This window comes from Salmo trutta, chromosome 22 (genome assembly GCF_901001165.1).
Source record: "Salmo trutta chromosome 22, fSalTru1.1, whole genome shotgun sequence".
NCBI classification, from domain to species: Eukaryota; Metazoa; Chordata; class Actinopteri; order Salmoniformes; family Salmonidae; genus Salmo; species Salmo trutta.
Window position 1 is genome coordinate 12,432,637 of NC_042978.1, and position 14,297 is coordinate 12,446,933.

Below are 14,297 nucleotides of genomic sequence, written 5' to 3' on the forward strand. Positions count from 1 at the left end.
AGCTACCAGTTCAAGTCTTTTACCCTCCGGATGCAGGAGTCGTTGTAAATGCAGGTGAGGGTAATCATTACAAAAAGCAAATGGTTCGTGTCAGCCTCCTTGTGGCTGTAGTTAAATAATTTGGAGCACACTGGTTATCTCATCTCTCAAAACGTGATGATTTTAAGAATCAATATTTATTTTCTGAATTAAGACCGTTTCACACTCTAATGCTCCCAATGGTGATATCAAGTCATCAGAAATGCAGCTGGGAGAAACAAATAAAGTCAACTACTTTGCTTTAAGGTGTGCAATGTTTGGTTTTGATGTTAAATGTGTTTTAGGTGGCTTATTTTAAACTGTGTCTTTCTCTGTCTTAAATCATCATAGCTATTTTAAGTGTGTGCGTATGCGAGTTTGAGTGTGTGTGTGTGTGTGTGTGTGTGTGTGTGTGCGCGTCCTTGTACATGCAGTGCATTTGGAAAGTATTCAGACTCCCATTCTTGGAAAGTATTCAGACTCCGTTTCTCCCATTCTTCTCTGCAGAAACTCTCAAGCTCTGTCAGGTTGGATGGGGAGTGTCGCTGCACATATATATTTTTAAGCCTCTCCAGGGATGTTCGATCGGGTTCAAATCAAATTTTATTGGCCACATAATAGCAGATGTTATTGCGGGTGTAGCGAAATGCTTGTGTTCCTAGCTCCAACAGTGCTTGTGTTTCTAGCTCTAACAATTCACAACAATACACAGAAATCTAAAAGTAAAATAATGGAATTAAGAAATATATAAATATTAGTACGATCAATGTCGGGGGGTGGCATTGACTAAAATACAGTAGAAGAGAATACAGTATATACATATGAAATGAGTAAAGCCGTATGTAAACATTTATTAAAGTGACCAGTGATTCCGTATGTATGTACAGTTGAAGTCGGAAGTTTACATAAACCTTAGCCAAATACATTTAAACTCAGTTTTTCACAATTCCTGAAATTTTAATCCTAGTAAAAATTCCCTGTCTTAGGTCAGTTAGGATCACCACTTTATTTTAAGAATGTGAAATGTCAGAATAATACTAGAGAGAATTATTTATTTCAGCTTTTATTTCTTTCATCACATTCCCGGTTGGTCAGACGTTTACGTACACTCAATTAGTATTTGGTAGCATTGCCTTTAAATTCTTTAACTTGGGTCAAACGTTTCGGGTAGCCTTCCACAAGCTTCCCACAATAAGTTGGGTGAATTTTGGCCCCTTCCTCCAGACCTAGCTGGTGTAACTGAGTCAGGTTTGTAGGCCTCCCTGCTCGCACACGCTTTTTCAGTTCTACCCACAAATGTTATATAGGATTGAGGTCAGGGCTTTGTGATGGCCACTCCAATACCTTGACTTTGTTGTCCTTAAGCCATTTTGCCACAGCTTTGGAAGTATGCTTGGGGTCATCGTCCATTTTGGAAGACCCATTTGCAACCAAGCTTTGACTTCCTGACTGATGTCTTGAGATGTTGCTTCAATATATCCACATAATTGTCCTTCCTCATGATGCCATCTATTTTGTGAAGTGCACCAGTCCCTCCTGCAGCAAAGCACCCCCACAACATGATGCTGCCACCCCCGTGCTTCACGGTTGTGATGGTGTTTTTCGGATTGCAAGCCTCCCCCTTTTTCCTCCAAACATAACAATGGTCATTATGGCCAAACAGTTCTATTTTTGTTTCATCAGACCAGAGGACATTTCTCCAAAAAGTACGATCTTTGTCCCCATGTGCAGTTGCAAACCGTAGTCTGGCTTTTTTATGGTGGTTTTGGAGCAGTGGCTTCTTCCTTGCTGAGCGGCCTTTCAGGTTATGTCGATATAGGACTTATTTTATTGTGGATATAGATACTTTTGTACCTGTTTCCTCCAGCATTTTCACACGGTCCTTTGCTGTTGTTCTGGGATTGATTTGCACTTTTCGCACCAAAGTACGTTCATCTCTAGGAGACAGAACGTGTCTCCTTCCTGAGCGGTATGACGGCTGCGTGGTCCCATGGTGTTTATACTTGCGTACTATTGTTTGTAGAGATGAACGTGGTACCTTCAGGCGTTTGGAAATTGCTGCCAAGGATGAACCAGACTTGTGGAGGTCTACAATTGTTTTTCTGAGGTCCTGGCTGATTTCTTTTGATTTTCCCATGATGTCAAGCAAAGAGGCACTGAGTTTGAAGGTAGGCCTTGAAATACATCCACAGGTACACCTCCAATTGACTCAAATGATGTAAATTAGCCTATCAGAAGCTTCTAAAGCCATGACATCATTTTCTGGAATTTTCCAAGCTGTTTAAAGGCACAGTCAACTTTGTGTATGTAAACTTGTGACCCACTGGAATTGTGATACAGTGAATTATTAAATTAAATAATCTGTCTGTAAACAATTGTTGGAAAAATTACTTTTGTCATGCACAAAGTAGATGTCCTAACCTATAGTTTGTTAGCAAGAAATTTGTGGAGTAGTTGAAAACGAGTTTTAATGACTCCAACCTAAGTGTATGTAAACTTCCGACTTCAACTGTATCTGTTTTAATACCACACGCTCTCATGCTTTGCTTTGATCAGATTGCAATCTGAGTGTGAACATCATGTTCAGCTGAGGCTTTAGTCTGATGTTTGGACTGTTGGGTTCATGAAATAATATAAATCCATTTTAAGATTTCATAATATAGGAATGATTATTATCTTATGAAATAACACATAGACAATATGGATTAGTTTCGTGGTGCTATTTAAAAAAAAAAGTATATTATTGTACGTTGTGGACAATTGTCTGACGTGATGTATGTTCTGAAATGCAGGCAATACAAATTAATTATTTGAAATCCAACATTTTATCTCGATTGTGTGTTGGAAGAGGGTGGGATGGTAGGGCAGATGTCAGGGGCGTCGTAAAGAACAGACCAAGGCGCAGCGGGTATAGTGCTCATCTTCTTTTAATTTTAATGAGATAACACTTTTACAAAAAAATAACAAAACCGACAACCGACAGTTCCGTCAGGTACTTACGGAAAACAACCACCCACAAAACCCAAAGGAAAACAGGCTGCCTAAGTATGGCTTCCAATCAGAGACAACGAAAGACACCTGCCTCTGATTGGAAACCACACTCGGCTGTTGACGTTGAGACTAGTGTTTTGCGAGTACTATTTAATGAAGCTGCCAGTTGAGTACTTGTGAGGTGTCTGTTTCTCAAACTAGACACTAATGTACTTGTCCTCTTGCTCAGTTGTGCACTGGGGCCTCCCATTCCTCTTTCTAGTCTGGTTAGAGCCAGTTTGCGCTGTTCTGTGAAGGGAGTAGTACACAGCGTTGTACGAGATCTTCAGTTTCTTGGAAATTTCTCGCATGGAATAGCCTTCATTTCTCAGAAGAAGAATAGACTGACGAGTTTCAGAAGAAAGTGCTTTGTTTTTAATTTCTATTCATTTTAATTGCAACCGATCTCAACTTCTCAAAGCAAGAATGTGCTGTATTAGACATATCTATGTATTTCCCATCCGTATGTTCCCATTTTGCAACCACAGGCTCAAAATAACACCAGGTAAAAATATATCCAGATGGTGCAATAGAAATGGAATAGTATATTCTGGCAGGCTACTTCACACCAGCCAATTTAACCCGTGCACTGTCTAGCACAGGAGGTTGGTGGCACCTTAATTGGGGAGGACGGGCTCATAGTATTGGCTGGAACAGAATAAATGGAATTGTATCGAATTCATCAAACACATATTAAATATGAATTACTGCTTTAAATCTGCAATATGTAACTTTTTGGACCCCCCCCAAAAAACAAAAAAACAAATGGGTACACCACAAACTCACACAGATGGCTTGACTTCACTTTAAAACCCTTCATTGATGGGCATCTAGATTAATACCAGGCTTAAGGCAGTTAAACATACAGGCCTCAGGTGTTAACAACAAGGCAGGAATCAATACTCGTCCGCTCTCTGAATTCTCACTCCTTAGAACACAAGGAGACCAGTCAAGCATGGTTTGGGTTAGTGCACTCAATAATTAGGAAATGTACGTATTGAGCTGAGTCCACTTTGTCACTCTGGTAATTGTGTTTTTGGCATTGGGTGAAGATGTGTTCATGTGTGAGGCTTTTTGTGTTGAACTTGTGCCACACTTTTGAAATGGTCTGACACATCACATCAACTCATTCTCTGAGCCTTGTTGTCCCACATGTATACACAGAGGCCTGTTACATTCACTGGTTCCAGTTGAGTTGATACATTTAACCCTTGCAGTTATTGCCCTGTTGTGAGAATCCATTGTTTGGTGCCTGAGTGTCGTCATGCTATTTGTCAGGACGCTGTACCTAGCTGCGGTGGATCTTACACTGAGAATTGTATTACTTTGTGGTCCAAAGAAATGACATTTTAGCTTTTCATAAGTTTTAGCTTCTCATAAATGCAACAACATTGTGATATCCTGGACAAGGTATTGCTTCTGTCTCAAGTTTTCCCGCCACATGTAGATGTTCATAGAGTTCTCAAATTCCCTTGATATTTTACTCAACAATAAAAAAAAAAATCTAAGTGATTGCTTTTCCTGAAACGTAGCTAAATAATATCCCTTGCGTACAGAAATGTCAAGAGAAATATGTCAAATCCTTTCTAAAATGATTATATAATTGATCAGAATACCTGTCCTCTGATAGTATTTTGTTTCCTCCACAGAGTCTGAGGGACTCTTTACCCACGGCCAACCTCAGCTATGCAGTGCGGCGGCGTTTCTCAGGGACAATACTGCTGCCCCCACTGTCTCGGCGCCACTCCACCCACACCCAAGACCACCGCAGGCTGCTGGACCTGGAGGCCCACTGCAGGAATGCCCTTGCCAGCGTGGCTGCCAAGAGCCTGGAGACCATCAACAACTCCAAGTCAGTGGAGCAGCTTGTTACTCTTTCAACTATGTCTCTGTAATGCTCTGTTTCCATCTCTTTGTTTTTCGTTCTCTCTCATTTCATTAGAAACACTCACTCTGTCGAGAGCTGCCTCTCTTTATTTCTGACTCTGTCACACGAGTACTCACAATCTCAGGGTTTGGTAGTTTACTTTCTAAATGTAATCCGTTAGTTACTAGTTACCTGTCCAGAATTGCAATCAGTAATGTCACTTTTTGATTATCAAACTCAGTATTGTAATTTCCTTACTTTCAGTTTCTTTTAGATTACTTTCCCCTTAAGAGTCATTAGAAGAAGACAAAAATTCATATTACCAATTGAATGACGTCTATTGCAGGATAAATCAATGTTAGAGTTTACTAGCCATAAATTGATGTTGCATTTTACTTTATGGGCTGGTTATGTAGGCTTCTTTTAACCAATTGCTTTCTACTACAGATAATAATATGAATTGTTATATATTTACATTAAAAGCAAAGTCTGTCAGATTTCCAGTCATTCCAATTAATTTAATACCCCTTGATCTTCAAGAATAGGATTTGGGAATATGGAAGTATAGATTAGACAGATGGTTCTACCTGGGCATAACCCCACAACTAAGGACCTATTAGCCTACTGTGTTGTTTATGATTTAGTTGTCCAGGTGGGAAAGTGCAGTGTAATAGAGATTGCGTCACCTGTGGCTCTTGGATGATGGTGTTGATGTGAGCCATGACCAGCCTTTTAAAGCATCTCATGGCTACAGATGTGAGTGCTACGGGGCGATAGTCATTTAGACATTTTACCTTGGTGTACTGTTAATCCGTCAGAATGTTAACCTGTTTAAAGGTCTTACTCACATCGGTTACGGAGAGCGTGATCATACAGTCGTCCGGAACAGCTGTTGCTCTCATGCATGGTTCAGTGTTTCTTGCCTTGAAGTGAGAATAGAAGACATTTAGCTCATCTGGTAGGCTCACATCACTTGGAAGCTCGCGGCTGGCTTTCCGTTTGTAATCCATGGTAGTTTGCAAGCCCTACCACATCCGACAAACATCAGAGCCGGTGAAGTAGGATTTGATCTTAGTCCTGTTGATGCTTTTCCTGTTTGATGGTAGATTTCTTATACGCGTACGGATGAGTGTCCTGCTCCTTGAAAGCGGCAGCTCTAGCTCAGTTCGGATGTTGCTTGTAATCCCTAGCTTCTGGTTGGGATATGTATGTACGATCACTGTGGGGACGAGGTCGTCGATGTACTTATTAATGAAGTCGGTGACTGATTTCGTAAACGCCTCAATGCCATCGGATGAATCCCGGAACATATTTTAGTCTGTACTAGCTTAACATCCGCTTCATCAGACCACTTCTGTATTGAGTGGGTCACTGGTACTTCCTGTTTTGAGTTTTTGCTTGGAATCATGAGGGTAGAGTTATAGTCAGATCTGCCAAATGAAGGGCGAGGGAGAGCTTTGTATGCGTTTCTGTGTGTGGAGTAAAAGTTGCACAGGTGACATGCTGGTAGAAATTTGGTAAAATGGATTTCAGTTTCCCTGCATTACAATCACTGGCCACTAGGAGCACCGCCTATGGATGAGCATTTTCTTGTTTGCTTATGGCCCTATACAGCTCGTTGAGTGTGGTTTAAGTGCCAGCATCAGTTTGTGGTGGTAAATAGACAGGTATGAAAAATATAGATGAAAACTTCTCTTGGTAAATACTGTGGTCTACAGCTTATCATGAGTTGTGTATGTATGTATGTATGTATGTATGTATGTATGTATGTATGTATGTATGTATGTATGTACGTATGTATGTACGTACATACGTACGTACGTACGTAGGTACGTACATACATACATACATACATACATACATACATACATACATACATACATACATACATACATACATACATACATACATACATACATACATACATACATACGGACTTGGAAGAAGCGAAGGTCGAGAGCCATGCGTCCTCCGAAACAACCCTGCCAAAAGCCGCACTGCTTCTTGACACACTGCTCGCTTAACCGGAAGCCTGCAGCACCAATGTGTCGGAGGAAACACCGTGTACGGCGACCGTAGTCAGCGTGCATGCGCACGGCCCGCCACAAGGAGTCGCTAGAAGGCGATGAGACAAGGACATCCCGGCCGGCCAAACCTTCCCCCTAACCTGGACGACACTGGGCCAATTGTGCGCCGCCTCATGGGTCTCCCGGTCGCGGCCGCCTGCGACACAGCCCGGGATCAAACCTGTGTCTGTAGTGACACCTCTAGCATGGCAATGCAGTGCCTTAGACCGCTGTGTCAGGAGGCCCATGCGGTATTTTAACACAGGTGAGCAGAGCCTCGAGACTTCCTTAATATCAGAGATTGCACACCAGCTGTTGTTAACAAAGAGACACACACCTCCCCACTTGAGATTAACCGACACTACCGTTGCATAGAAAAAACAGTTAGATGTTCAGTATATTATCCATGTCCTTGTTCAGCCACGACTCTGAGAAACGTAGGGTATTACAGTTCTTCAGGTACCGTTGATAGGATAGTCTCGAACGGAGCTCGTTCAGTTTGTTCCGCTGTGATTGTTCTCCAATGATACATTCGCCAATAGAATGGAGGGTAGAGGCGGTTTATGTACTCACCAATGTATTTTCGTCAGGATGCCCGTGATCGGCCTCTCTTATCCACCTTTTTCTTTTTCCGAGTCTCGGGGATTAGGGCCTGGTCCGGGCTGAGCAGTATGTCCTGTGCCTCCGACTCGTTGAAGCAAAAACCTTCATCCAAATCGAGGTGAGTGGTCACTGTTCTGATGTCCAGAAGCTCTTTTCAGTCATAGGAAACGATGGCGGAAATATTATCTACCATACAAAGTTAAGATCGGCGCAAAAAAAACACTAAATGGCTGCTATCCATTGCAGCGCCATTTTTCATGTTCTCGTGGAATGGCATGCTTTGAGCACTACCGAAAAGTGCTATTTGCATGTGAAAAATGTATGCCGTGTGCTGTTGTTGACACTTTGATATCTCGATAATTTGCAGCTGTTTCAAGGGCGAATCCACAGTTGAAACAACAACAAAGCGAAAACCCGCCTCTGTTTTGGTAAAAAAGCTGAGGGATGTTTCTGGAGAAATGTATCTAAGGTAATAGACAGAGCTATGGATGCAAGGACTGACCATCCATGATATCAAAATGATTGTTTTAACCATGTTTTGAGGCTATGTACGGTTTGTTTACATTTACAATGTTTATTAACATTGGAGAAAAACAATCTTATATTTTGGATTCTCATGTGGTGTGACAGTTGAATTAGTGAGGCATTGTTAAGTTCACTTCAACCATTATTGGGTTAAAATACACATATACATTTGTGAACAGCCATCCACAACAACCACAATCCGTAAGGCACAAATAGCTAAATGAGAGAGAAGCAGTGTGATTCACATCATTGCACTATGTAGATATCAACAATAAGTGATATCCGTATCGCCCTTAGGCTACACCACCGCTGTCATCCTTACCTCCAGGCATTTATTGAAGTTGGATAATCTTTGGATGCCGACAGCAGTCGCACCATTGGAAGACATAGCTTGGACTGTAGCCTAAAAATGCCTATTCCTGCTTTTTTCCTGTGATCCATCAAACACGTGCTGTGTCATCGTAATGGTCTCCGACTTGTCAGACTCGCTCCGTTACTCCCCTCGAACCCGCACAATCTCTCGTTTCTCTCCCTCTATGTGCTCAACAAGCCATGAGCGGTCCGCAGTGTGATTCATTGAGAAGGCGACTGTGTGATGTCTGCTGCAAGGGTTTGAATTTTCTCCACACTTTCTTTCAAAGCAGTCAAATTAGTTGGGATGGAAACTGCACCTGTGACATTTGGTTTTCAAATCAAGCTAATCTAGCCAAGGCTGAGGGAAGCAGAGACTGACTAACTTTTGTGGATATGTGTGCGTGTGCTTGGACGTACAGGTAACTTCCAATATAAAGTGTCTTAATAGGGCATTGGGCCACCACAAGCCGCCGTAACAGCTTCAGTGCACCTTGGCATAGATTCTACAAGTGTCTGGTATTCTATTGGAAGTCTATCTATGCGACACCATTCTTCCACAAGAAATTCCATAATTTGGTGTTTTGTTGATGGAGGTGGAAATCACTGTCTCAGGCGCCCCTCCAGAATCTCCCATAAGTGTTCCGTTGGGTTGAGATCTGGTGACTGAGACACACATAAACACACACCCTTTAACCCCCCCTATGCTCCTTTGAGACCCCTCTATCAAAGTCGCTGAGATCTTCTTCTAGCCATAGTAGCCAAATAATGGGCAACTGGGCATTTTAAACATGAACCTAAGCATGATGTTAATTGCTTAATTAACTCAGGAACCACACCTGTGTTGAGGTATCTGCTTTAAATATACTTTGTATCCCTAATTTACTAAATTGTGTTTATTTTGGCAGTTATCTGTATGTCTGTGTTTGTTCCAGTGTTTATGCACTCACTCACACAGCGTCTTCCAATCACGCCTCCCTGCCCCTATTTATCTTTGTGGCCCAGATTCAGCTCAGTCAATAATATGAAGGTGGAATCTCTCTGAATCCTGTATCTCTCTAAGCCCAGAGGGGGTTAAGAAAAGCCTTCTGTCTGACGGCTGCTTCCCGCCTCTCCCTCTCCCAGCCTCAGGTCAACGGAGGTCACCTGCTTTATTGTGTCTGTGTTTGTTTATCCACAAATTTCGTTATGGCCCGGCGGTACATGTATCCTCTGAGCTGACCCCTCTACCGTCTGCTTCTCGGCATCGCAGGCCTCATGGAGGCCAGATGACAGGAAAGGAGGCAGGATTCTGTATGATGGGGCTTTTGTTGTTGGTTGTTGCTGTGTTACAGCTATTAATGATTCTCCTTTCTCCTTATGAATTGACGGGTAATTACTGGAATGGCCCTGAAGAGGCAAGTGGGAGAAAGGTCAGAGAAGATATGGGGAGGGGGAGAGTCTTGCCTGGTTCTCTCGCTCTCTCAATGTCTGTTTATCATGTCTTTCTCTCCATTTTTCTCCCTTTTTTCTTTCTTCCTCTCTGCCCTCTCGTTTTTCTCTCATTTTTTAGTTGTCTCACGTCTTTCCCTCTCTTCATATGGCTTGCGCTTTCTCTCCTATTCCAATAAGAGCCCATCATGTTTGCAAAGCCGGGAAAAGGGCACAGTGACATGCTCAGATCTAGAGAGAAAATGAATGGCCGAGTCCTCGGTAATTCATTTGAAAACTTTGTGCAATTATGCAGGGATTTTTGGTACAGAATGTATTCAAAGGTCTATTACTGTCAAATAAAAATGACTGGATGTCAGGGCTATGTGGAGTGTATGGAGAGTGTTATTGCCTTTTTAATGTTGAGCATCACAGGGTATATAAGTCTGTAGAGGGCTATATCAACTCTGAGTCATAGTTTATCAATACTAGAATACCATCTTATTCATAGCAGTGACCATAAACTGATAATGAGATGAAGAAACAATGTTATGTCACAGTCCAACGGTTGTATCATGGTGAAGGAAATGAAAGAGAACAAACTGGAACTGCAAGTGCAATGAATTGTATTCTATCTATCTTGTAGGGAAATGAAAGTTCAATAAAAACGGTTCCTTTTTTATTGAAATTATTTACCAGCCTTATAAAGAAACACATTTAAAGAGGAATGAACTGACTTTCTTAAACTTTCCTTGCCCCCTTGACTGACTGCATATCTTTTGTAGTTTGTTTTTAACTGAACAAAATATGGAGATTTTTTTTTAACATAATCCCTTCAATTGGATCACAGAAAACTGGGGGCAATTTTCACTTTAATGATTTGAATCCCAGAAGAAGCTAACTTGAAAGTGTCCAAAGTTGATAACATAACAAATCAATGTTTTATTTCACAGAAGGATTAGTCATTTACTGAATTCCTAGTCAATGTCGCTCACTCGGTGATGTAATGTGATGAATACCTCGCGTCAGTCGTGCTCGCTCAGTCCCAACGGTTGGCTGAACTGCTTCATAACGCGCGCAGATGGGAGCCCAACAACACAAGCAGTGGAGTGAGTTCACCTATCGATAGATGCTCCTCTCACTCCGACGTCCTTCCGTTTGAAGTTTTCTGAAATGGGCAAAAAAAGTTGTTTTCTTTTACTCCTTGTTATACGCACATGTAGGCTACATTGCGAGAGCGAGGATTGCAAAAACATTTTTGCCAACCGATGAATCTCCATAGATTGAAAGGCAGCGATAGAAAAGAGTATCAAATGAATAGTTTGGTATAATATTTGAAGAGTTAATATTATTTGTTTGTGGCTTTTATATCTACTGGGGTTATGTCGATTTTGACGCAGAAGAACTTTCCTATCTGACGTTCCCTCGTTTCAGCACCACGGCTCGTGGACAGCGCAATGTGCCACCGCCTGTAGGCACATTGAAGTTTCATACGAAGAGGTAGCCTACTGATGTTGGAGGGAACAACCGAAAAGATGGAGTGCACAGGTCTAAGTAGAGAAAGTGCTGGTTCCGCCAAGGCACCCAAACACTTGTGGCGACAACCAAGAACTCACATCCGAATCAAGCAGCGTTTTCACTCCGACACAGAGCATTACCTGACTCGCAACAGAACTATGGAGAAGGACCGCCCTGGGCTGAAAAAGCCACGAATGTCGTGGCCATCCGCATTTAAACGGTAATTGTAATGCGTCATTATTAATGGTGTTTTAAATAGCCTTACTAACCTCCTGATCTCTTTTTGCAAATGCCTTATTGTCACTTCAAAGTTCATAATAAATGAGAGGGATAAAAGTGCTCAATTGAATGGCGGTGTCTCAGCAAGCAACTCCACTTAATTAGAATGTCAACATCCTCCCCACACTCTCCATTTTGTGTGAAGTAAAGTCAGTCAGGATGCACTGATTTAGCTCTTAACACAGAAAGGTATTGAGCTCATGCTGATTTGAAGTGTGTGCATAATTCCAGAAAAAAAGGAACTACCTCTTTGCCCAGACTGGGCTCATTGGACAAACGTTTGGTATTTTACGTAAATCCTTGCCCCTCCAATAAGTGTAATATGTTAGTTTGGTATGGTTACCAAAGACAGGTTACTGAAGGCAGAAATGATTGAAGGGAGGTTGGTCAGCGGAGGATGGGTGGGTGTCAGTGGAGGCTGGTGGGAGGAGCTATAGGAGGCTGGGCTCATTGTAATGGCTGGAATGGAATAAATGGATCGGTATCAAACAGATCAAACATATGGAAACCGCATGTTTGACTCCGTTGCATTGATTCCATTTGAGCCATTACAATGAGCCCGTCCTCCTATAGCTCTTCCCACCAGCCTCCACTGGTGGGCGTGTACCCAATGCCCCGGGGTTCTGGTCTAGAAGCACACTTTCCACTGTGCTCAGAGGACACTTTCTGTATTGTAGTTTAGTCGAGCCTAAAAATACAATTCCCATAGACTGCCCCATAGAGAAGTCTCAATTATAATTTTTTTTTAAATACACTTTTTTTCATCACTTTTGTGGCAAAAAAATATCCATTTACTTATTCAAGTAATTGTCTTTGATACCGATTTGTTTTCCGTCACTCACAGAGGAAAATATGGACATTTTATATTGATCCAATGTCTGTCATGTTTCTGACGTGATGATGTCGTCGTTGCTCGCACTGCTTCAGTGTGCACTGAGTGCTAGTGCGCAGGCGTTATTGACTCTGTTAAGCAGATGGCAACCAGCATGACACGGCGTATGCGAACGTGAGTAGATTACATTACAAGCAACAGTCTGCCATCTTGGAAGCGTCTCCAGTTCATATGTACCTCAGTGCTTATACTTCAACAGTCTAGAAATCCAAAGGTTGTGTGTTCTAGTCGCATCTGGGCCAACTGTAGCATTTTAGCTAACCCTTAACCTAACCCTTTTTCTAACCTTAACCCAATTCACCTAACCTTTTACATAAATTCTCCAAACCTTTGGTGTTAGTTCTCCTAACCACCAACGTAAATTCACATTTTCCCTGTAATTATCTTTTGTTGTTATGATGCAAAAAAAGAGCCTTTTATTTTTTCATTACTTCATTTTATACGCAGACACGCACACAAACACACACTGGGTTGCTGAGCATGAAAGACAGTGTGGCTAGGGGTAGTTTGTGCTAGAAGAGCGTTGGCCTACTAAAGTGAGAGGATATTGCAAAGGGACCTTCCTCCTCTCTGTGGTCTATGAGGTCATCTCAGTCTGCAGTCTAAGTTTGATCCTGGGGGAAATGTTTCTTGTTGTTTGGTTGCTTTTCATTAACTGTCTGTAGATATTGGACTAACCAGCGTGAGAGGGTGTTGTGTTGTGGCTGAATCCCTTTCTTCTTTAAGCCATATGTAGGCGAACATTACATGGTCACTTTAAGATAAGATCAGACAATCATTGACATCATCATCCATCATCATCATCAATTTACATCAGATTGAAGTGATACCTTCAACCCATTCAGTTGTGATCTTTGTGACCCTGGCTTTTTGGTCTGGAAACATTTTGTACTGGGGTCAGTGATGGTTCATGACTGGGGCCTACCATTATAGCATCGCAGTGTTTCACGTCACATTTCACCTCAGTTATCCACTCTGGAGGCCCACCGCCATGAAAGCTGCCTACTGACTGCCGCTGACTGTTTGGCATTGAGGATAGTATGGCATTGAAATCACTGCAGGCTTCAGGTAGGAGTAGAGACGTGACTCACTCCCTGCATTCTGCCTCCCCGGCGCCTCGTATTTATGTATGAATGAATGCAGCTCTCCTCTATTGTCCCATGACATTTTTATCCCACACCGATGACTCAGTTCACATGGGCAAGGTAGAGAGAGATGAACGGACTGCTCTGTGGCTGAGGTGTGAGGGATGCTCCTGACTTTGCTGATGAAAACTGTGTTGTTTTTATGGTTCTGATTAGATAAGGCCCTAAGAACAGCATTTGTTTGAGGATTGAGTTGTGTTGACAAAATGGCGCAAATCCTCAAATGTTCCTGAATATAGCCTACTTCTTGCTGTCTACCCAAGCCGCTTGCCGGTGTCTCCATGCCGTTCACGTGTTGGCCGTGAGGAAACAGAGCCTTTAATAAAGGTCTGTGTTAGTGCTGCTGAGCTGCGCCAGGCCGGCTGCCTGTGGGCAACCCCAGACGCTGTCTCTCTGTCAGTGCCCCCCAGCTGGGCTGTGTGAGGTCATGCTTCTGGGAAGAGTGACCCATATGTGGTCAGTGCTGCTGCCGTTTTACTCAGACGCTCTGTTTGCTTTTAAAGCACTTTTAACACTGAGACAGTGGAAGGATTAGCCATTCCATGGATGATGTTGCCATGGCACCCATCTGTTTTCGAGTGATAATGGCTAAA

The 14,297-nt window shown here is 42.4% G+C and overlaps 1 protein-coding gene across 2 annotated transcripts in view; it reads left to right on the forward strand.

Moving 5' to 3' along the window:
- Nucleotides 1-14,297, forward strand: part of LOC115158102 (cAMP-specific 3',5'-cyclic phosphodiesterase 4D) — a 166,665-nt gene that overhangs the window by 33,567 nt on the left and 118,801 nt on the right. For both annotated transcript variants that reach the window (XM_029706637.1, XM_029706638.1), the window contains exon 6: nt 4,698-4,900. In XM_029706637.1, the coding sequence (XP_029562497.1) occupies nt 4,698-4,900 (203 nt within the window). The remainder of the gene's footprint in view (nt 1-4,697; nt 4,901-14,297) is intronic.